This window comes from Hermetia illucens, chromosome 4 (assembly GCF_905115235.1).
Source record: "Hermetia illucens chromosome 4, iHerIll2.2.curated.20191125, whole genome shotgun sequence".
Lineage (NCBI taxonomy): Eukaryota > Metazoa > Arthropoda > Insecta > Diptera > Stratiomyidae > Hermetia > Hermetia illucens.
In genome coordinates, this window is record NC_051852.1 from 136,536,786 (window position 1) to 136,558,360 (window position 21,575).

At 43.6% G+C, this 21,575-nt stretch overlaps 1 protein-coding gene across 1 annotated transcript; it reads right to left on the bottom strand.

The window, feature by feature from the left end:
- Positions 1-304: 304 nt before the first annotated feature.
- LOC119654104 (dentin sialophosphoprotein-like) lies at positions 305-19,026 on the bottom strand. The gene is made up of 5 exons (XM_038059268.1): positions 18,895-19,026; positions 18,105-18,824; positions 2,428-2,485; positions 1,289-1,377; positions 305-1,221 (listed from the first exon to the last, which is right to left on the bottom strand). The coding sequence occupies exons 1-5, from the start codon at positions 19,024-19,026 to the stop codon at positions 376-378; spliced, it is 1,845 nt and encodes a 614-aa protein (XP_037915196.1). The 3' UTR covers positions 305-375.
- Positions 19,027-21,575: the final 2,549 nt, after the last annotated feature.

Below are 21,575 nucleotides of genomic sequence, written 5' to 3' on the forward strand. Positions count from 1 at the left end.
TTAGCTCTACCTGTACGAAATCGTTAGATTCCATTTTTGAAAAATTGTGCGCCTTGCCCAAAAGGAAAATTTATGGGCCAAAAACTGGTGAGAGCAGGTTTCTAACCAATTTGTCCAGACTGTGATTAAGTAAAAACAGGCTCGAAATACCTTAATTTCAAAAACAGGATAGTTTGGGGATAGTGGCAAAAGCTGAAAAACGATCAAGTTTTTAAAGGGGATGCTACCTCTGTGATAGGAGCGTATATGTTTTCGCTAAAGAACTCTCAGGATCAACGCACGTACATGAATAAAACAATTATAGTTGCAATGCTGAATTTTATTATAATAACATTTCAATGTCAAACAAATATTCTTTTATTTCAGAATATTGGTTCATCCCCTTTGCACACGAACTACTCTTCCGCGTGGTCTGGCACCCATACTCCTTGCACCTACCCTTGTCACACCTACCCTCCTCACACCCGTATTCCTTCTGACCAAAATTCTCCTTCGTGATCCAGCTGCCACCGGTCTGATAGCGACGCGTCGTCCACGATTGCGTCTTCTAACCGGTCGACGGACTATCCTTCTTATAGGACGGCGACGAACTATTCTTCGAACAGGGCGACGCCTCCTTCTTCGATTGCCGCCGTTTCTGCCACCTCGCCTCTTTAAATTTTTCATCCGCATATTGGTGAAGCGTAAATTCTTGAATTTGATTTTCCGCCTAGCACCATTAGAGCAACCATTGGTACCAGATCCAGAGACATCGTTAGATCCTGAGCCATTTGAGCCTGAATCACTTGAATCTGAGCCAGAATCAGTTGAGTCCGTGGAATCACTTGAGCCCGAGTCATTTGAATCTGAACCTGAATCACTGGAGTCTGATCCCGAATCACTTGAATCGTCGGCTGTATCGCTTGAATCGTCAGCGGTATCACTTGAATCGTCAGCGGTATCACTCGAATCATCGGCAGTATCGCTTGAGTCATCCGCGGTATCGCTTGAGTCGTCCGCTGTGTCACTCGAGTCATCAGCCGTATCGCTTGAATCGTCGGCAGTATCGGATGAATCGTCAGCAGTGTCGTCCGCCGTATCATCGGCAGTGTCATCTGCAGTGTCATCCGCAGTGTCGTCGGCAGTGTCATCTGCAGTGTCGTCCGCAGTATCGTCCGCCGTATCGTCTCCCTCTGCCCGGCGAACCCTAGTTAAAGCCTTGTCACCTGGCGAATATTCAACCTTTTTGACAAATAAACGTGTTACTATATTTTTGCCCAATTGCTGACTTGAACAAAGAAGAACTTACATCCTCCAACTCCGAAGCATATCTTGCCCATGAAAGCGGGACGAAAACCACTAGGGCAACTATAAGTATCGGTAGAAACCTCATTACGCCTGAAATTTTTGGTATTATTTAAGAAGTTATGTTATAATCATTTACTGGAAAAGCTGGTTAGTAGTAGTAGAAGTAGTTTGCAGAAGCTCGTAAATATTAAAGTCCATTTTGGACGAATTAGCTTGTTTTAGGCACAGTAGAGAATCGGTAGGGGATGTTTCTCTAACCTCTAATATGATTAAGTATTTGAAACAGTTCAGTTCAGTTCAACAGGTCTCAAAGAGAAAATAAGCTAATAATAAATGGCTTTATTTAGCTGGAGAAGTATATCTTTCATAACCTACACAATAAAGGTTCCTCCGCGCGGATATTCCGTCTGTGGAGTGGTACACGACATTTAATCACCGCTGCTATTCGGAGGCCCCAAGCTTATATCAGCTTATATCTTTGTTGAATCATCGAAGTATACTGGCCCAACCCAAAGGTGACTTTCGTCAGCGATAGAACCTATATCTACGGATGTGTTGATCAGTAGACTGAATTGGTAGTGGATAGGTCACACATTGAAAAGGCAATAACTTCATTGCGAGTTTCGGCATGAAATAAGACCCGCCTTCATTGTCAGAAACCGGCCACGATAGTGCATGGGTGTGGTTGACGTGCTGCGCCCCTCATGGGTGTTTATGTAATTAGGATGAGGGCGGAAAAAATTGGAGCGCCAATTTTTTTAAACTTCAAGCAACGGTTACGTCAGTGCATTTTATGAAAATTAAATTGCTGAATTTTGATTGATTTGAAGATTGAGTATGTCAGCAACATCCACTTAATGACGAACCATAAAAAAAAGGAAAGTAGCATTCTCCTAGGTTTTTCGTGAACCCTCTTGGGTGCCGTTCAAGGCAGAGGTAATCTATCACACTATTAGTCACCTCCCCTGTGGGATTAACCAACAACTGGCTTTCGATCGCACTGCTCCCAGGTTAGAGGCAAGGCAGCCTGTGATGACTTGCCTCGCCCTGAATGATAGCATCTGTTATCATTTTTAGTGCGTGGAACTTATGGAAATATTAAAACTTTTATTTTTAGAATTAATTATCTATTTTAATTACCTGCTTCCCTGAATGGAAGACTGCTCGAAATGAATTGCTTAATATCAAAATTGAGCCGCTATTTATACCATGAAAAGTTGTTAAAATTTCATTAGATCATGAACCACTCATGGACGACTCCTTGCCCATTTACGCTAATTGACGCTTGTCTTCTATTTGTCTATGCAAATGCGAGCTTTGAATTTATCAAGAAAATGGTTTTTTCTATTAGAAGTTATGGTATTATCGGCATCTATTGTTTAAACTTAAAATTTTGGGGTGTTTGTGCAGGTGGACTGCACTTATTGCGAATGCAGAATTGTTCCATTGCTTGGAAAAACAGAAAAGATAACTTTTTACAGCAATTGCGGGAGCCACATTGTCTCGTTTTTTTGGTTAATGTTAACTTTCATTGTCAATCGTTTTATTTTCATTCTAATCAATAGGAAGATACATATGTTTCTATTCTGCTCTGTCATCCCAATTTTTTCCCAGATGCTCAATGTGATAAGGGGACATCAGTAGGGGTTAAAATTTTGCCCGCTCAAGGGGAATATCCCTTTACTATGCGATATGAATAACAACAAGCAGAAAACCAAAAACAAAAGAACAAGTTTTATCTAATTATATATCCATATATATGTTTCCTATAAACGCCCATGTGGGGTACATCACGCTAAGCATAATTATGAGGCCCTGATGTCCACTTTAGGCAATGTATTTGAATTCACTCCACGATTCTCCAAGAAGTTAGAACTCCTTCTCCACTGTTCGACGCCTCGTAATTCTGAGGTGACACATCCATCCCCCATCCTGAGGTAGTAGGCCTCATTGCATAGTATGATCCTCAATGGAGCTGCAGCTCTGCATTAATGTGTGACCTACCCACTGCGACTTCAATCTACGGATTTCTGCTCTGTACGTTAACCAGGTTCTTCTTAGGCCGAAATACCCCGATCAACACCAACAGTTAAATTGGGGAAAGGTCAGAACTTTAGAGTAACAGCGGCGGTAATTTTTCATATTCTACTCCCATATAGAAGCACAGAGAGAAAATTGACGTTTAATTACCTCATGGGATTTAGCGTTATTAATACCTTAAGCAACATCAAATTTGGTATTACCATCATCAGAAAATATGCTCCAAGTTATGGAAATTGATCAACGTTTTCTCTGTTGCGCTTATAAACACGGATAGAAAGAATGCAATACTTGCCTCTTTCTCCAAATCCAGAGCCCGAGGTCCAAGAATCAATGAGAGAGGAAAGGAGATGTAATCGACATTGTCTAAGGGTTTGAATAAAGATATGATGCTTCTATAATAACTAAGTGGATTAGGTACGGTCATAAGCTCATTCTGGTTGACCAGAGTCAGTCTAATGGGGAGAGCTGACCAAAAGAGCTAAAAAGTTAGTGAAGTCGATTTTAAAGGGCCATGATGAGATGTGTTCATGGCTGAATGGGCTGCTGGGCTCTTCGATTCACCCCCGCCCTCCTCGGTTTTTTTTAAACACGCAACATAAACATTGTGGCTTGAGAGCATTAAGGGCACCACAATCGTAAAAGAAATGACGTCGGTCCTCTAAGAATCCTGCCACTAATCTTCCAATACTCCGCAGTTCCAGTAGTAAGATTGGATGACTTCCATCTCGGCTTCCCAGGTATCGGAAAAGTCCTAGTTTCCCTTTGCTGCCCAGTTCCGAGAAACAGTGTTTTGGACTTAGCGAGCAACCAAGCAGCTTTGCTTGCGGTGGAATTTATCAACCCATCCACGTAACTCTCAGACCGTGTATAAATTGCTCGTATGATTGTCAATCGCAGATTGCGGCATAAGGTTTCACCTAACTCTGCTTCTGATTGCTCCCGCCTGGATACGGTGCACGTCCTAATAAAAGTTGACAAAGAATTCATTGTCTCGTCCTCTGTGGCATCTAGTCACGAAATTGATCCCGTAGACTGTCCTGCACACTCGACCAACTTGTCCTCGTATTAGATTGCCTAAATACCAAATATCAGTTAGCTAAATAGCAGCGAAACAGAAGCAGGAAACCATACCATCACGGGTTCTTGAGGGAGGACGACCCTTGTTGTTCGTCCAGGACCTCCTCCATGAATAGGTTTACCATTAACCTTGCCTGTAGATGCGTTTCAGGCATTAGATCAAATGATCCTCTATACTATGAAGGTGCATTAGAGTACCTAGAGTACCCTCGTTGCGTGTTCTCGGTGTGAGGCTGAATCATTAAAAATTCTTGTTGTCCTTTACTTTTTCGGACAGGCTCACTATATTTGGTCGGCTCACAGCTCATTGAGCCATTTTTACAGCAAACTGGGACCTACTCGCAGGAACGAAATTTTCAGATTTAAGTCAAGACAGCGAAAGCGGATTTTGTGGTATTAACGCGTCAGCTATCATTCAGTTCAGCGCCACCGTCAGAAAAAACAACGCGTACTAGATATACAAATTGGCCGACGCTATCGGAGCTCTGCCTATGCAGATAGAGAAACTGCGACCTTGGTTGATGAATGTCACCAGCATAGTCGAAGTGTTTGAGGAAAGATATCATCGTCCATTGAACTTCTCCACGTCATCCAGACAGGACAGCATAAAGAACGTCACTGATAAGAAAAAGAAATAATATCGGTGACAATATAGAACCCTGGCGGATTCCGCTTTGAACCTCAAATTTCTCTGTGGTTTTACTTAGATGAAGCACTCGACATTCTGCGTTATGTCGGTCTGATAATAGCTACTAGTTTTCCCGGAATGTCCCTGCATTCCTGCAATCGATATTGAGTAGGTGAAGCAAAGATTTGAACTCCACACACTATTACAAAATGATCTGTTCGTGTGGTTAAAGATTTATAATTTCTGATTTCTGTCGATTAATTTTTCGGAATGTCCTTTGATCTATTCGAGGATTATTTTAGATATTATCTTTGCGATGCCAGAGAGCACGCAGATATTCCTCCAATTATCACACTCAAAACCAGTGCGATTCCAAAGAAGATCTTAACGACCACCCCCTTTTCCACTTTCCGATGAAGGTACCGGATTTCCAGGATTTCCGAAAGAGTGGAAGTAGGAGGTCTGGAGTAACTGCAACTGCGGAGAGACCATCAAACCCAGTGACTTTACTTCATTTATGACCAAGATGACTTCTCCTCTGCGTAAAGGAACCGTCTGCATCCACAAGAATAGGAATTGCACCGGATGTGGTACGAATAAGAACTGCGGTGAAGTGTTTATTCCACCTCTTCAGTTGCTTGTTAATGAAGAGTTGACTGCTAACGTCCTTCACAGGACCATTGAAAGATCTGCGACCACATACAGATTCTTTCACTATGGTATGCACTTTTGAAACCCTTGCGTTTTGCGGCATATTCCTCTTTCCTGGCCAGCGCGACTACAAATTTATCTCATTCACGGCGCACAGTAGGTTGAACTTCTCGGGATTTGTGTTGGAGACTTATGACGCATCTTCAGGACGTAGCCCACGACCTACGTTGCACCCGAGAAAAACGCATTTTTGATGGCGTCTAAATCATCATCATCAACGGCGTAACAACAGTTATCCGGTCTAGGCGTGCCTTAATATGGAACTCCAGACATCCCGGCTTTGCGCCGAGGTTTACCAATTCGATATTCCTAAAAGCTGTCTGGCATCCGGACCTATGCCATCGCTCCATCTCAAACAGGGACTGCTTCATCATCTTTTTCTACCATAGATATTGCCCTTATAGACTTTCCGGGCTGGATAATTCTCATCCATACGGATTAACTGACCCGCCCACCGCAACCTGTTGAGCCGGATTTTATTCACAACCTGACAGTCCTGGTATCACTCATAGATTTCGTCATTGTGTAGGTTGCGGAATCGTCCATCCTCATGTAGGGGTTCAAAAATTCTTCGGAGGATGCTTCTCTCGAACACGGCTAAGAGTTAGCAATTTTTCTTGCTAAGAACCCAAGTCTCCGAGGAATACATGAGGACTGTCAAGATCATTGTCTTGTACAGTAAGAGCTTTGACCTTATGGTGAGACGTTTCGAGCGAAACAGTTTTTGTAAGCTGAAACAGACTCTGTTGGCTGCCAACAATCGTGCGGAGTTGTTGGTAGATCTGTGCGTGCCCGCGTTCTTTGTGAATGCAACATCACTCGGTATGCAGCATTGTTCCGTTCCATTCCTGGCTTACATTCACCGCCGAACCAGCCGTTCCGACTTTTCTTGCGGTTGGGGCCAAGTATGTTTGTAGCAGTATCAATGATAATGGTCTTCAGGTGGTTGTGAAGATCATTTGGTGATGCCTCATCTCCAGGACATCTGTTTGGTGATGTTAGTGTGGCATCCATTTCCCCCTTATAACCGTTACGGAGGGCTGTGTTGTGGATGGCTTCAGTATTCACTCTCACCTGATTCTCAGAGTGGAGGGTAGATGACGATGTAATTCGAACTATGAGCACTACGCCAACGAGATAGTGATCCGAGTCAATGCTCAGAGGTGGCGGCGTTCAATCAACAAGTGATCAATTTGGTTGAAAGTGATCTCATCTGGAGAGGCCCACTTATGTTTGTGGACCGCTTTTCGCCCAAACCAGGTACCTATTTCGTGCCATAATGCTAACTGAATAATCCGCAGTCCGTTATCATGTAAGCAATGGAAGCCAACGTATCGCATGAAAATGGGCTCCGTCCCTACTTGACTGTTAAAATCCCCAAGTATGATTTTGATATCATACTCGGGGCAGACTTTGAGGGTCCGCTCAACTGCCTCGTAGAAGGTATCCTTCTCCGACTCTGCAGCCTCCTTTGCAGGGGTGTGAACGTTGATGAGGCTTTTTAAATTATTAAATTTGCCTCGCAAACGCAGAGTGCATAGTCTTTCGTTATATTTTCATGGCCGATAACAGCAGGTTTCATTTTTGGCTGACTGAGAAACCTACTCCGACACATGGCTTACTGGATAGCCGCTATACTATATGGTGGAGTGGCTTTTCTCCAGGAAACCGGTCCCTGTCCAGCGCATATCTTGTAGCGCGGTAACATCAGCCTCATATTGGGACAGGGTATCGGCTAGCTCTCTCTCTCTCTGTACAGGGAGCGCACGTTCCATGAAAAAATGCACTAATCGTTATTTCGTTTTCGTTGCCGGATTCGTCGTTTTAAAGTCCATCCAGTCCGAGTCTCCTTCTGTGGCTTGGTAATGTTAGTTTTCCGTGTAGGGTTACCAGTCCTACCCAGGTTTTATGCTCCATCGTGGTTGCCAATCCACGTTTCGCCCTGGGACCCATACTACCCTTTGACCACAACGTTTCATGTACCTCACCGAAACGTATCAGAAAATATGTCCAGGTGTATAAGGTTCTATAGTTCCAACTAAGTAAATGAAATCAGAATTACATTTCCTTGATTGATATTCAATAGGAAGCCAAATTGCTCCAAGCTTGGAAGTCACCACACGATTATTTCTCACTTTTAAATTATAAGTGCGATTTTTTGGATGCAGACTATAAAACACATCCCACTTACTGGTTATTTATGTGGTAAAAGAAACGCGCCTAGCAAGTACTTGAACCATTGAAGCTTATAAAGTACATTACTGCCATCTCAGTGCCAAAATTATAAATCTGGATAAATCGAATTGTTATCGGTAACGCGAAATATTCGTTATCCAATAAACTCCTCAGCTTATGCAGTTTGTATTATTGCAAAAAACCATTTCAAACTATAATAACTCAACGGCGTTTCGCATCATTTGTTGACTTTATGACAGCTGCTGCCATTTTGGTACCATATTTCGCATAACGAAGGAGTTTGAAGGGTTTCTTTCGATGGTTCGGTGATTTAGATTTAGATGTTCATTGAGGAAATAAGCTGTGATGATTTTCACAACCACCTGAAGAACGTTATCATTGATACGGCCACAAAGATACTTGGCCTCAGTCGGACGAAAAGTCGGGACGGCTGGTTTGACGATAAATCTAAGCTAGCAACGGAACGGAAGAATGCTGCATACCGAGTAATGTTGCATTCTCAAAGAACGCGGACATGCGCAGGGACTTATCACGAACTCCGTCGAACGGAGAAGCGACTTCACAGACGGAAAAAGGAAGCCTGGGAGGACCAACAAGTCTGTGAACTAGAAAAGTACAGGGAGCAACCGCACCAGGCGCGGAATTTTTAGCAACATCGGCGAGTTGGAGGTCTCGCCGACTGAAGACGATCGACAAATGCTGCCACCACCAAGCATAGAAGAAACAGTTCGTGCAATCTATCGGCTTAAAAACCATAAGTCGCCAGGAGCCGAATTGGTTAAATATGGAAGCAACCAATTACACCAAGTGGTTCCTCAACTGATGTTCAAAGTATGGGGCAGCGAATCAATGCCTGACGATTGGCAAAGAGGCATTATCTGTCTCATATATAAAAAGGGAGATATCACGCATTGCAGCAATTATAGAGGTATCACGTTGCTGAGTACCATCTATAAGATATTCTCCGCTATCTTGCTAGGACGGATAGCCCCATACACCCACAACAGTATTGGCCCATACCAAAGAGGCTTCAGTCCATGCAAATCAGCAACAGGTCAGATTTTCTCAGTGCGGCAAACGATGCAAAACTGTTGGAATATGGACATTAGTTGCACCAGCTATTCATCATCTTTAAAGCCGCCTATGATAGCATTGCCAGGCTGAAACTGTACACGGCCATGAGAGAATTCGGTATCTCAATAAAATTGATAAGACTGACTAGGCTGACCCTGACCAATGGGCAACGCCAGATAAGGGCCAGTAGGCAAGACCATTCGACATCAACAACGGTCTACGACAAGGGGAGGCCCTATCATGCGTCCTCTTTAACCTGGCCCTCAAGAAAGTGATCCATGATGCTAAGGTAAATGCAAGAGGTACGATCCTCTTTAAGTGCACCCAAGTGCTGTCCTATGCTGACGATATCGACATCATGGGAAGAACCACCGGAGACGCCGGAGGAGGCGGCGATTGGCGCGAGATCTTGGGCTGCACATTAATGAAGGCAAGGCGAAGTACATGGTGACAACGTCAGTGCCAAAACCAAAGGAACAAACAACATGGAATCGCACTGGTCAAAGGAAAGCAATGAAGATAGGAGACTACAACTTTAAGATCGTTGAAAATTTCTCCTATCTAGGGTCGAAAATCACAACCGATAACAGTTATGACGATAAAATCCGCGCACGGTTGTTGTCAGCCAACAGAGCCTATTTCAGCTTACAGAAACTGTTTGGCTCGAAATGTCTCACTATAGGGTCAAAGCTCTTACTGTTCAAGACTATGACCTTATCAATCCCCAAGTATTCCTCGGAGATTTGGTTTCTTATCAAAAAAAACTGTGAACTCTTGGCCGCTTTCGAGAAAAGAATCCTTCGAAGAATTTTTGGCCCCATACATGAGGATGGACGATTCCATAGTCTACATAACGACGAAATTTTTGAGCGATACTACGACCGTTTGGTTGTGCATAAAATCCGGCTCAACAGGTTGCGGTGGGCGTGTCACTTAATCCGTATGGATGAGGATTATCCAGCTCGGAAAGTCTATAAGGGCAATATCTATGGTAGACAAAGAAGACAAGGCTGTTTCTGCCTGAGATGGAGTGATGGCTTAGGTCCGGACGCCAGACAGCTTTTAGGAATATCGAATTGATGGACCTCGGCGCAAAACTGGGATGTCTGGAGTGCCTTATTAAGGCAGGCCTAGACCGGATACCGATTGTTTAAGATGTGGAAAAACACTTCACCACGATTCTCAGTCGTATGACATTCCGAAAAATTTCATTCCTCACGTAGATGGGTATTTATACCTTTTTGGAGGAAGTAGAAGAAGAAAGGTACCCAATTTTTTTGGATAGTACGGTGAAATACATTCACGCCCAGAGTGTTCGTATCGGTTGACACCAAGAAAACTACATACACGAGGAGCAAATAAAGTATCTTAGGTTACGAAGTGTCATTGCCTATTCGTGTGGTAGGGACAAAGTAGCTAACTGGCCTGCCGTCCTTGTAATGAACTGGTGTATCGATGTGTCGATGACGCCCAGATGATTTTCTTGTGTGTTTCCTTATATTGTGGCAAGTCATAAACATCTGCGCTCGCAGTGATGTGTTCGCAACCACTTGGGCACACACTAGTACATTGCATTACATACTCGGCACTAACACTAAATCTTATGCGCTGAATTTTTCTTGCGCAAGTACCGAAAACGGTCGATGATGCGCAATGATTTTTTTCCACCAAACAGTTTCTTCCATTGCACCAGTAGACGAATCTGCTGCGTTTAGTCTTCTTGGTTAACACTTATATTTGCCCGGAGTTCTCTAAACTTGAGTATGCATAAATTACATGTTCCTCGAATTGCTTGCCGCGTTTTGTAGTTATCTATCGAGTTGATTGGGTTTTACACTTTCTATATTGCTCGACCGATTTTTAATCGCGGTCCGCTATGGTCCTTTGCCTTTGGGCGGTTCTGTTACTTTTGGTTTATTACCTGCACAGCATTAAGCGTGGCAATAATGAAAGTAAAGCCCAAATTTATTGAAAATCAATACGGAAAGATACTTGTGCGAATACCCTATAATCTACAGAAGAGTCAATATTCCATTTTGCTGCAAGAAGTTTTTCTGGACTCTAGTTTCTGTTCGGGTTGCTGTTTCCTAATTATGGGGTTGCAGTACTTGATTCGTGTTCTGCACTGTTTACTGCATTTTGGATGTTACCTTCAATTTGAGGAAACCTTTTTTATTTTCGGGGTCGTCCGTTTGTAAACATAGCTTCGTTAGTTTTCTCTTTTTCAGTTGCCTCCCTGCATATTTGATGAGTTACTTCTATAATAATATATAATAATGATATAATTTTTCCTCGATAAAGTTTATTGAACTTAATGGAGGCTTTTACGCCCCTCCCCTCCTTTCATGCCAAATTCGACTTTCTCGAATTTCTACCCTCATTGTAAAGGGAGATATCACACAGCGCAGCAATTATAGAGGTATCACGTTGCTGAGTACCATCTATAAGATATTCTCCACTATCTTGCTAGGCCGGATAGCCCCATACGCCCAGAACATCATTGGCCCATACCAAAGAGGCTTCACTCCAGGCAAATCAGCAACAGATCAGATTTTCTCTCTCCGGTAAGCGATGGAAAAACTGTTGGAATGTGGACAACAGTTGCAACATCTATTCATCGACTTTAAAGCCTCCAATGATAGCATAGCCAGCGTAAAACTGTACACGGCCATGAGAGAATTCGGTATCCCGACGAAATTAATAAGACTGACTAGGCTGACCCTGACCAATGTGCGAGGCCAGATAAAAGCAGCAGGATCACTCTCAAGACCATTCGACATCAACAACGGTCTACGACAAGGGGATGCGCTATCATGCGTCCTCTTTAACCTGGCCCTCGAGAAAGTGATCCGTGATGCTGAGGTGAATGCAAGAGGTACGATCCTCTTCAAGTCCACCCAACTACTGGCCTATGCTGACGATATCGACATCATGGGAAGAACCACCCGAGACGTACAAACTGCCTTGATCCAGATCGAGCAGGCTGTAATTGGCGCGAGATCTTGGGCTGCACATCAATGAAGGCAAGACAAAATATATGGTGGCAACGTCAGCACCGAAGACGAATCAACCAACAACATCAAACCGCACTGGTCAAACACGAAGAAGAATAAGGATAGGAGAATACAACTTTGAGACCGTTGACAATTTCTCCTATCTAGGGTCGAAAATCACAACCGATAACAACTACGATGATGAAATCCGCGCACGGTTGTTGTCAGCCAACAGAGCCTATTTCAGCTTACAAAGACTTTGGTAAGAAACCGTAAAGCCGTCGTCGCTTGACTTTTTTTACAAAGACTGTTCCGCTCGAAACGTCTCACCATAGGGTCAAAGCTCTTACTGTACAAGACTATGATCTTGCCAGTCCTCATATATTCCTCGGAAACTTGGGTTCTTAGCAAGAAAAACTGCGAACTCTTGCCCGCGTTCGAGAGAAGAATCCTCCGAAGAATTTTTGGCCCCCTACATGAGGATGGACGATTCCGTAGCCTACACAATGACGAAATCTATGAGCGATATCATGACCGTCCGGTTGTGGATAAAATCCGGCTCAATAGGTTACGGTGGGCGGGTCACTTAATCCGTATGGATGAGGATGATCCCACCCGGAAAGTCTATAAGGGCAATATCTATGGTAGAAAAAGAAGACGAGGCAGACCCTGCCTAAGATGGAGCGATGGCGTGGGCCAGGACGCCAGACAGCTTTTAGGGATATCGAATTGGTGGACTTCGGCGCAAAACCGGGATGTATGGAGTTCCTTATTAAGGCAGGCCTAGACCGGATACCGGTTGTTGCGCCGTTGATGATGATGATTGTAAAGATAATAACCATATAAAGCTTAGTTAACATTTTCCGGCATTCGGCATTATGCAACTGTACAACAGAAAGGATTTCAACTGGGCTGTAGGAGGCTCCCTATTTACAAAGACACATACTTCGGCATTCTCCTTCTCGGAAAGGAGATGCTGTGCGCAACTATCTGTTTTCTGAATGGTACAATCACCATTCCCGATGTACTTTAGGCTTCGTCGACAGTAGAGTTCTTAGCGGTGGCTAGTGCAATAAAGTCATCTCTGTGTCCAACTAGGTGCTATCCTCTGGGATCTAGTAGGCTTGGGCGTTGTCCTTTCGGTAGCCCCTCAATATGTGTAAGAAGTAGCCTAGAATGCGAAAAAGATTTTCCAACGCTTCCAGCATGTTAGCCCTCCTCAAAGTATTGAAGACGATTTTGTTGAGGAGTCGAGAGAGTCCTAAGCCTGGACTACTTGAATATAATTCATGCACATACCGTGTTTTTGAATTTATGCCACATTGTAGCCATCCCGGTCCCGCTACTCCCAGGGCAGAACTGAGTCAGCGCCTGATGAGTTACCGCTGCCTCAGGCGAAACTGCGAGTCTATTGATGACGTTCCTTAACTGGTAAGTGGTAAGAAGAAGTGGCTACTCAAGGGAGGCCGAAAGGTAAGGTAGCGGCTAGAGCGGCTCATGCTCATGCAACAAGCCAGGCAGTAAATCCAGCTGGACGTCTGCTAATTGAAGCAACGGCAGAAGCTGCAAGAGGTACAACATCAGATCGACTGGAAAGATATCCATGCGGAAAGTGCAGTGCTGCCAAGGACTAAAAAAAAGTTATACGTGTTGCCTCTGGATTTCGAGAGTACCTGAGAGTTGGCATGATAATAAAAGCCACATACAATAAAAGACAATAACAAAGTACCTTCGTCTTGTTTTTTTTTCAGCCTTGGTCGGGTTGAAAAAAAAAGAAAAACAAAAAACATATTAATATACGAAGTAAAATCCCAGATGAAAGTAGGTGCTACCCGCAGAATCATAATAAGCCAAACAGCTAGCGCAGTTATGCTTCGAGACATAGGTCCTAAGATGCCAGAATTATAAAACAAGCACGTTGAGTAGTAAATCCTTATGCATAAACATGAACTTTAGCACTTCGTTTGAAGTATCATCAGGAACCGTGCTTTTGCGTTCTTCGTTCACAAGACTACCTTTCGAGTTTGTTTATTTTTCTTTTACTTTACCCACTTCGAATCCAACAATTGAAGGATATGTGTATATTTCCTGGAAAGATAATAGCCAAAATAATCCTGAAACACGTCAAAGAATACCTCGCAAGTCTAATTTATTTTCACATACTAATCTCTTCGGCACGCTGTGGATCAATGTGAAATATTGTTACTATGACAGGCATGGTGCGTCAAACACACGCGCCATTTGTCCACCGTTTTGGAATAGTGACTTCCATTACGTGATGGAGCTCGCAGTGGAATTGTCGCCCTTCCTCAATGTGTTATCTACCCATTGCTACTTTTGCCTTCTGGGCGGAAATCTGACCCGCACAGAGTCGAAGTTCTCCATTTGATATTAAATCAGGCCAGAATATCCCAACGATACGACATTATTAGGGTTATCATCCTCTAAATGAAGCATGGCACGTTTACCACACCTAAGTTACTCGACATTGTTTGCCGAAGTAAGTTTCAGCTCCTTTCAGCTGTTTCCAAGAAGAGGGCTGAGAGGGCTGCATACTCAAATTATGAACAAAACGGCAACAGCGCTTGTCGACCCACATCAAGTTCCAAATTCACAGCCATTTTGCTTAGCTCCATTGGGTGATGAAAGATCAAGCAGATATAGCCATCGTAGTCGGAAGGATTGAGGAGTGACAGTCCGTTTGGAGCTGGTCTTTGAAGCTGGTTGAAACAACCATAGCTTGATACGCTGGGTGGTAATTTGTGAACTTCGCGACTCCATTCACATCAGGCCTTTGACCGAGGAAAACTGCAAAAGCTCCATAATTGCCATCCATGCGCTCGATTTTTCCTTTCTACGACCTGTTCTTTAATGACCCGAATGATGTTATTGCAGCCGATCTAGAACAAAAACAGTGGTGTTCTTTGTCGATGAGGGAATTTGGGAATGCCGTCCATACGTGCTCGAGGCGATCAAGTTCGAGTCTGCAATGAGACATATCTGATGTGGCCCCGAGTGAAATTCACGGGGGATACGCTCTCGACCTCAGTTATTTGTGGTTGTCCCCTTGTAGGAGTTTGCGGTTTGGTTGAGTCCAAATCGCGGTCAGAGTTCTTTGTGGGCTCAAACATGTATTTACGTGGTGCAACTCGGGACCGATTTCTCTTAGTCGCGGGTCATTGCGGGGTTCTGATTGTGATCTCCAAAGCAATCCGTTTCCGAAGAGGACCGTGAAATTATGCCTCCTAGATAGCAGGTACTCACACTAGACCCCTTAAACCTTCGTTTCACCGCTACAAATACTATACTAGGAACGGGCGCAATTCCACGAAATGTTAATATCAAATTTTTTCCACTTTCTGAAAAACTTTTTGGATTACCTTTGTGACATTACTTCCGGTTCCGGATAAGGCGCTTCAGTTCTCCCCATGACTTTCCGAGAAGCTTGCACTCATTCGTCACTGTTTTTTCAATGCTGCTTCCGGCCCAACGCCCCTCATTCAGTCCAAAATGGTGTAGAAGCTTTTAGAGCGGAAACCAATTTTCCTTTTGTCGATCAAGCTTTTGATGTGTTCTTTCATTTGTCCCAGGACAATTTTAGCTATTGTCATAGCAACAGTAAGAAGCCTGCAACAGCCCGCCCAATTGTTGCATTTAAGGCAGGTGTGCTCTTGCTGCATCTTAGGGATCTCCCTCTTCGTCTCCCTGGGAAAATATCGGAGCTGCAGAATTTCCGGATAAATGGAAGTAGCCATTCAACAGAGACTGCAGGAGCTGTGATCAACGATTACCGGAGAGACCGACATGGATAGCGTTCACTATACTTTAAATGTATTAATTAATTATGTTATTTTGATGAGTACTCGGTACATCAACCACGAGAGGAAGAACCTCATCAGATGTTATACGGTTAGCTACTGTAATCGAGGTCGGCTTCACAATCTTGAATTACTCATTATCATGAATGAGGAGGAAACTATTAATGCCCTTGAACCACTCTCGAAAGATTAATGACCATCACCCTAATACCGATATTTGAAGCAGCTTCCGCTTCCCTCACCAGCGCGAAAATAAATTTGCTTTTGACACCGCATTGTACTTTCCGAGATTTGTCACGGTATCGGACCTTCATCGCGCCACGTTTGCGATGTTCACTCACAATAATCAGTAGACGCCTCAATACCTCAGGTTCATTGATCCACTTTCACGATTCCGCAGTCAACCAGAGGTTTTGACGTACCGTCAGGTGGTGGGCGGCAACTTGAGCGGCGCCCGAGACAGGAAGATTTCAATCATCAATCATCTAATTAGCAAGATAATTTCTCATAATCGGACGACAACTGGATCATATAAACGATCTGCGTTATAATTAAGGAATGATATCTTTCGAGGCCGATATCAGTGTCCTTTTTGCTACTCACATTGAGAAGAAAATTCCTGATCCTGCTGCTGATTGCCCTGTGGTTGACCTAGTCAGTTGAAACCCAAATGACCGTTTATTAGGCCCTATGTTTGAATAATATGCCACCAATCACGAGGTGGTGAAAGCTTCAGAAGTCCACAAAACTATACTATATTGACGGTGTTTTCCATCTCATGTTAGAGCGAAGTGTTGCAATAACCAACCTTGGCACTCAGATTATCCATCACGGTCGTAACGTCATGTTTAGAAGGCCTATCCTGAACCGCGTTTGGTTGTCCACAGGAAGTATCTTTCACCTGTATCGAAAGTTTCCCTGAGTGTTTTACACTTTACTATTAAAATGTTCCTCATTTTTTACCTAAATCTCACATTCAAAATTGACTGTCAACTCAGAGTGCATAATACCCCGTCGAAGTTAGGGGGCACTCGACACCGCTGTCTAGAGTCCTTGTTGGATAGCCGATAAGCCCGTCTTTGTCCGCGACGTGGGTACCGTTTTAATAGCAAGAAAATGGATCAATATTGAGCTCGCTTTTTTATTACTCTCCACTTATTATTATAATCTAAGCCATTTTCAACAACATACAGTTACCAGGTAAATGCATCAAAAAAAGCAGCGAGTATGCATATGACTTAAAATTACATAGACACTGGAGGTTACTTACTTGTACGGCATTACAGCAGATGATCCTTGACAGGGAGCCTCGAATAATGGTGCACGGCATGGTAACTATCACTGAAGCGTGGGAATAGAAACTATCTGCCAACAGCATGTACAGATATCCAGAAAAGCATCAAGGTTGGCACACCTGGAAATAGAAAAGTAAACATATAGAATGGAAATAGTAGGTATTGGAGGAATTAGTTGCCTTGAGATAGGGTCAAGGACGATCAATGAAATTTTGTTAGAATGAATTCTAAAAAGGAGCAAGACAGGGAAATGGCGATAAACTCACTATTGCAAAGAGTTACATTGAATTATTGGAAAAAGCTATAACCTTGCCATGAAAAAAACTGAATCTAGTTTTAGGTCTCAGGAGGAAGGTGAGGTTATTTGTGATGCGTTTTTTCTACTAAGACGGAATCGTTAGGCATCATTCCTGAAAAAGACGGGTCTAAAGACCAAAAAAGAATCAGAGGAAATTTCTAATCGGTCTATCATTTAGTGGATGTAGGTTCAAGGCGCTTTCGGTTCCAAAAAGTTTGGATATAGTGGCGAAAATTGTAAAAGGAACTGGCTGGATCGGGCCTCAAGTTTTGTGCCTGGAATTTTTGGGATCATCGCCGGCACTATGAATAAAAATATTATCTTTCAATACTGAATTTTATTGTCGTGTCACATTTCAATGTCAAACTAAGATTTCTTTAAATTCGAAAATTAATTCAGCCCCTCCGTCTGCGCAACACCCTTCGACGAGGTCGGCGACCCATGCTCCGTGGCCTTAAGCCCATATTTCGTGGTCTGAAACCCATATTCCTCGGACCCGATCCTCCTCGGACCCATTCTTCTGACTCCTACCCTCCTTACTCCTACTCTTCTTCCGCCTATATTCCTCACACGCATATTTCCCGCTCCCATATTCCGTCTCACCAAAATCCTTCTTTGAGATCCTGCTGCCACTGGCCTAATAATGATGCGGCGTCTACGGGGTCGACGAGCCACCCTTCTCACAGGGACACGACGAACTATTCTTCGAACAGGGCGACGTCTCATTCTTCTATTTCCGCCATTGCCACCGCCACCGCCGCCACCACCTTGCCTCCTTAGATTTCTGATGCGCAGGTTGCGGAAGCGTAAATTCTTAAATTTGATTCTCATCCTTCTCCCATTGCCACCACCACCATTGGAACCAGATCCGGACATATCGTTAGATCCTGAGTCGTCCGCAGAATCATCGGATCCGGAATCGCTTGATTCTGATCCCGAATCACCTGAATCGTCCGCCGTATCGCTTGAATCGTCGGCTGTATCGCTTGAGTCGTCGGCCGTATCGCTTGAATCATCCGCTGTATCATCACCTCCATCTGCTCCGTCTCCACCATCTGCTCCGTCTCCCCCATCTGCTCCATCTCCTCCACCATCTCCGTCTCCTCCATCCGCTCCGTCTCCTCCATCAGCTCCGTCTCCACCGTCTGCTCCGTCTCCACCATCTGCTCCGTCTCCTCCATCTTCTCCGTCCCCTCCGTCCGCCCCGTCTCCTCCATCTTCTCCGTCTCCCCCATCTCCTCCGTCTTCGCCGTCTCCTCCGTCTGCTCCATCTTCTCCATCTCCTCCGTCTTCTCCATCTCCTCCGTCCTCTCCATCTCCTGCGTCTTCTCCATCTCCTCCGTCGTCTCCATCGTCTTGCCGACGAACCCTTGTCAAAACTTCACTGCTTGGCGAAAATTCAACCTTTTTGGCAAAGAAACGTTTCTGTATATTTTTGGAGAATGACTGCCTTCAACAAACAATAAAAACTTACATCGGCCAGGTCCGAAGCATATCTAGCCGTTGAAAGCGGAATGAAAATCGCCAAGGCAACTATAAGTATCGGTAGAAACCTCATTACACCTGAAATAGATGGCGGTTTTTGATATTTTATAAGAGATTCCATTGTAGTCATTTACTGGAGAAGCTGGTTAGTAAGTAGTACATTTGCAGAAATGAAAATATGAGAGACAATCTTGAACGAATCCGAAAGCCGCGAATCGATAGGAGATGTTTTCCTGACTTCTAATCTAAACAGATCAAAATGAAAATAAGCAGGAAATAAATGCCATTATTAAGCTTGGGGGTGGAGAGTTTATCCGAAATGCTCTACGCATGTCAGAGCGGCACAAAATGGCTTGGTCTGCATCGAAGAAAAATTTCAGATTAATTTGAAGTTTAAAGCCGAGTCCGCCAGGATTGCGTCCTGTCGCCAATCCTTTTTCACGCTATCCGTGAGGTTCTTCATGATGCCTTAGTTGGAGGGCATAAGAGGATTCAATGCGCCGTGTCGACTTTCTCTCTCTTACCGAGTCATGGACCTTGCGAACTGGCCCTCGATTTGGTAAAGGAGACAAGCAATATCAGATTGTAGGTAAATTCCAACAGAGTCAAGCTTCTTCGCCTAACTTTGGTCATCGCCTACTGGTATTTGCATTAAGGGGTAGAATATCGAGGGTGTCAAATAATTTAGGTAGTATATCTATGCGGCGATGTTTCCGCAGGCGGGCTAACCGAACGTTCCATTGCTCAACTTATTAACAGCAGTTAATTCACCTTCGCCGATCTGTCAGAAATCCGTTCTCCCTGTGCTTTTGTATGATAGCAACACATAGAAATTGGTCACCCTTATTATTCAGAAATTCCATGCTTTTAATAACTCATGTCTGCGCCATGAAATCGAGGTACTCTAGGCTCAAATAATAAAGCATGAAGAACTTCGTCGACGAACGGGCTAGATACCGGTGAAAGTCTTGTTGAAAAGGAAAATAACAGTGGATAGGTCACACATTGAGAAAGCGCAGAACTTCATTGCAGGTTATGCGAAACAATAAAACCCACTATTCCAAGATGGCTGCGGGTGGGTTACCCTGGAACTACGTACAGTCGAGGGACGTTAAATAGACGTTAACGTTGACGAGTGGGGATTGTTGACTCATTGTAACCCGTCTATATTTTTTATGTTTTGATAGTTTGAAGGTTCTTTGAAGTGACATCGAACATTGGCGAACCTGTCTCCTATGCTTTTGTTGACGCTGTTTCCAGGATAGAAGTGAGAGAGCCTGTGAGAAATTGCCTCTGTCATGGATGATTACATCTACCGCCATTTTGAGTACCAACATCAGAGACAAAGTACTCCCTGTGGTCAAAACTATTATCAGGGATGGCCAGTTAATAAGAACAACTCTAAAAGGGTTTAGGCAGAAGTTTCAGGGATAGCTGACAAAACTATTGAGACTTTTATTTCTATTATTACTTACTTACCTGCTTCTCTTTATGGAAGGCTGCTCGAAATGAATTGCCTAACACCCAAATCGAGCCCGTATTTATACCAAGAAAAGTTCTTAGAATTTAATTAAATCATAAACCACTCATGGACAATTCCTTTTCCAATGGCGTTTATCGACGCTTGTCTCCTATTTGTCTATGCAAATGTCCGTTTTGCATTCATCAAAAAACAATTTTTTTTCCATTAAAAGTTATGGCATTATCAATATCTTTTGTTTAAAAAATTAAAATTTTGCAATGTTTGCGCAGGTGGAATGCACTTATTAAGAATGCCAAAATGTTCCACTGCTTGAAAAAAGATAATTTTTTAGAGTAAATGCGTGCGCCATATTGTTTGAACTTTTTTCTTTGGTGGATGTTTACTTTTGTTTCCAATCTTTTTGCTTTCATTTTAATTGATAATGAGCGTCTATTCCTGTTCTGCATTATCATGGACATTTTTTTAGATATCAGAACATCTGGAGTATGAATGAGGTAACCTAAAAATTCATAGTAGTTTCAATCCCTTTCCACTTGTTTCTGTTACAGCATAAAACAGGATCTGTATGGTAGATATGTACCAGAGGCGACTCCAGGTAGCCCAATTAACGCTGTAGTACCCTTTTTTGATGCCACAAACTCTTAAGATCGCAATTGCTCTAAAAGGGAGATAACGAACAGAATCTAGCTTGCTCACATATTCAGAGCCAACCAGTAGCACAGCGGAAACCCCCACAACACCACCAGAAATTTCTTTGGTGGCTCCAAAAAAATGAGCTTAGCTGAGCAATCGTAAAGAAAGTACCTGAAGGTTTGTCCCTGTTCTCTGCAAGTTCGACAATGTAAATTGTAGCGTATGCCCAGTCTGGCGGCATGGTGCCCTATAGGCCCTATGAAAATGGATTTACGCGGCTGTACTTCAAAAGCTCCCGCAAGCAGGGCTTGTTATAAGAGGGCTGAATCCCTCTCGAATTGGCACAGGTAGTGAGCGTTTTCCATCTAAATTCAGCGGCTGCCAAATTGAATGAGTAGATTTCTCCCCTTAATATTCGCCAGTGAGATGTTGCCTGCGCCCGGCAAGGAACTGCTGCTCATTTCGCTCAATGTTTCCACGACCGAGAAACTACAAGGGGGTTACTTTAAGCATGTTGCCCAGGCTGGGACCTCAGTAGGGAAAATCCTCGCGAA

Excerpts from the sequence above, each read along its gene's own strand:
- LOC119654104 (XM_038059268.1), bottom strand. The coding sequence starts at position 19,026 with ATGGAATCTCTTATAAAATATCAAAAACCGCCATCTATTTCAGGTGTA. Across the intron at positions 2,486-18,104 it reads GAATAGTTCGTCGTGTCCCT|CGGCTCAATTTTGATATTAA; the intron begins GTGAGAAGGGTG and ends TGGTATAAATAG. Across the intron at positions 1,222-1,288 it reads ATGCTTCGGAGTTGGAGGAT|GTTGAATATTCGCCAGGTGA; the intron begins GTAAGTTCTTCT and ends TTTGTCAAAAAG.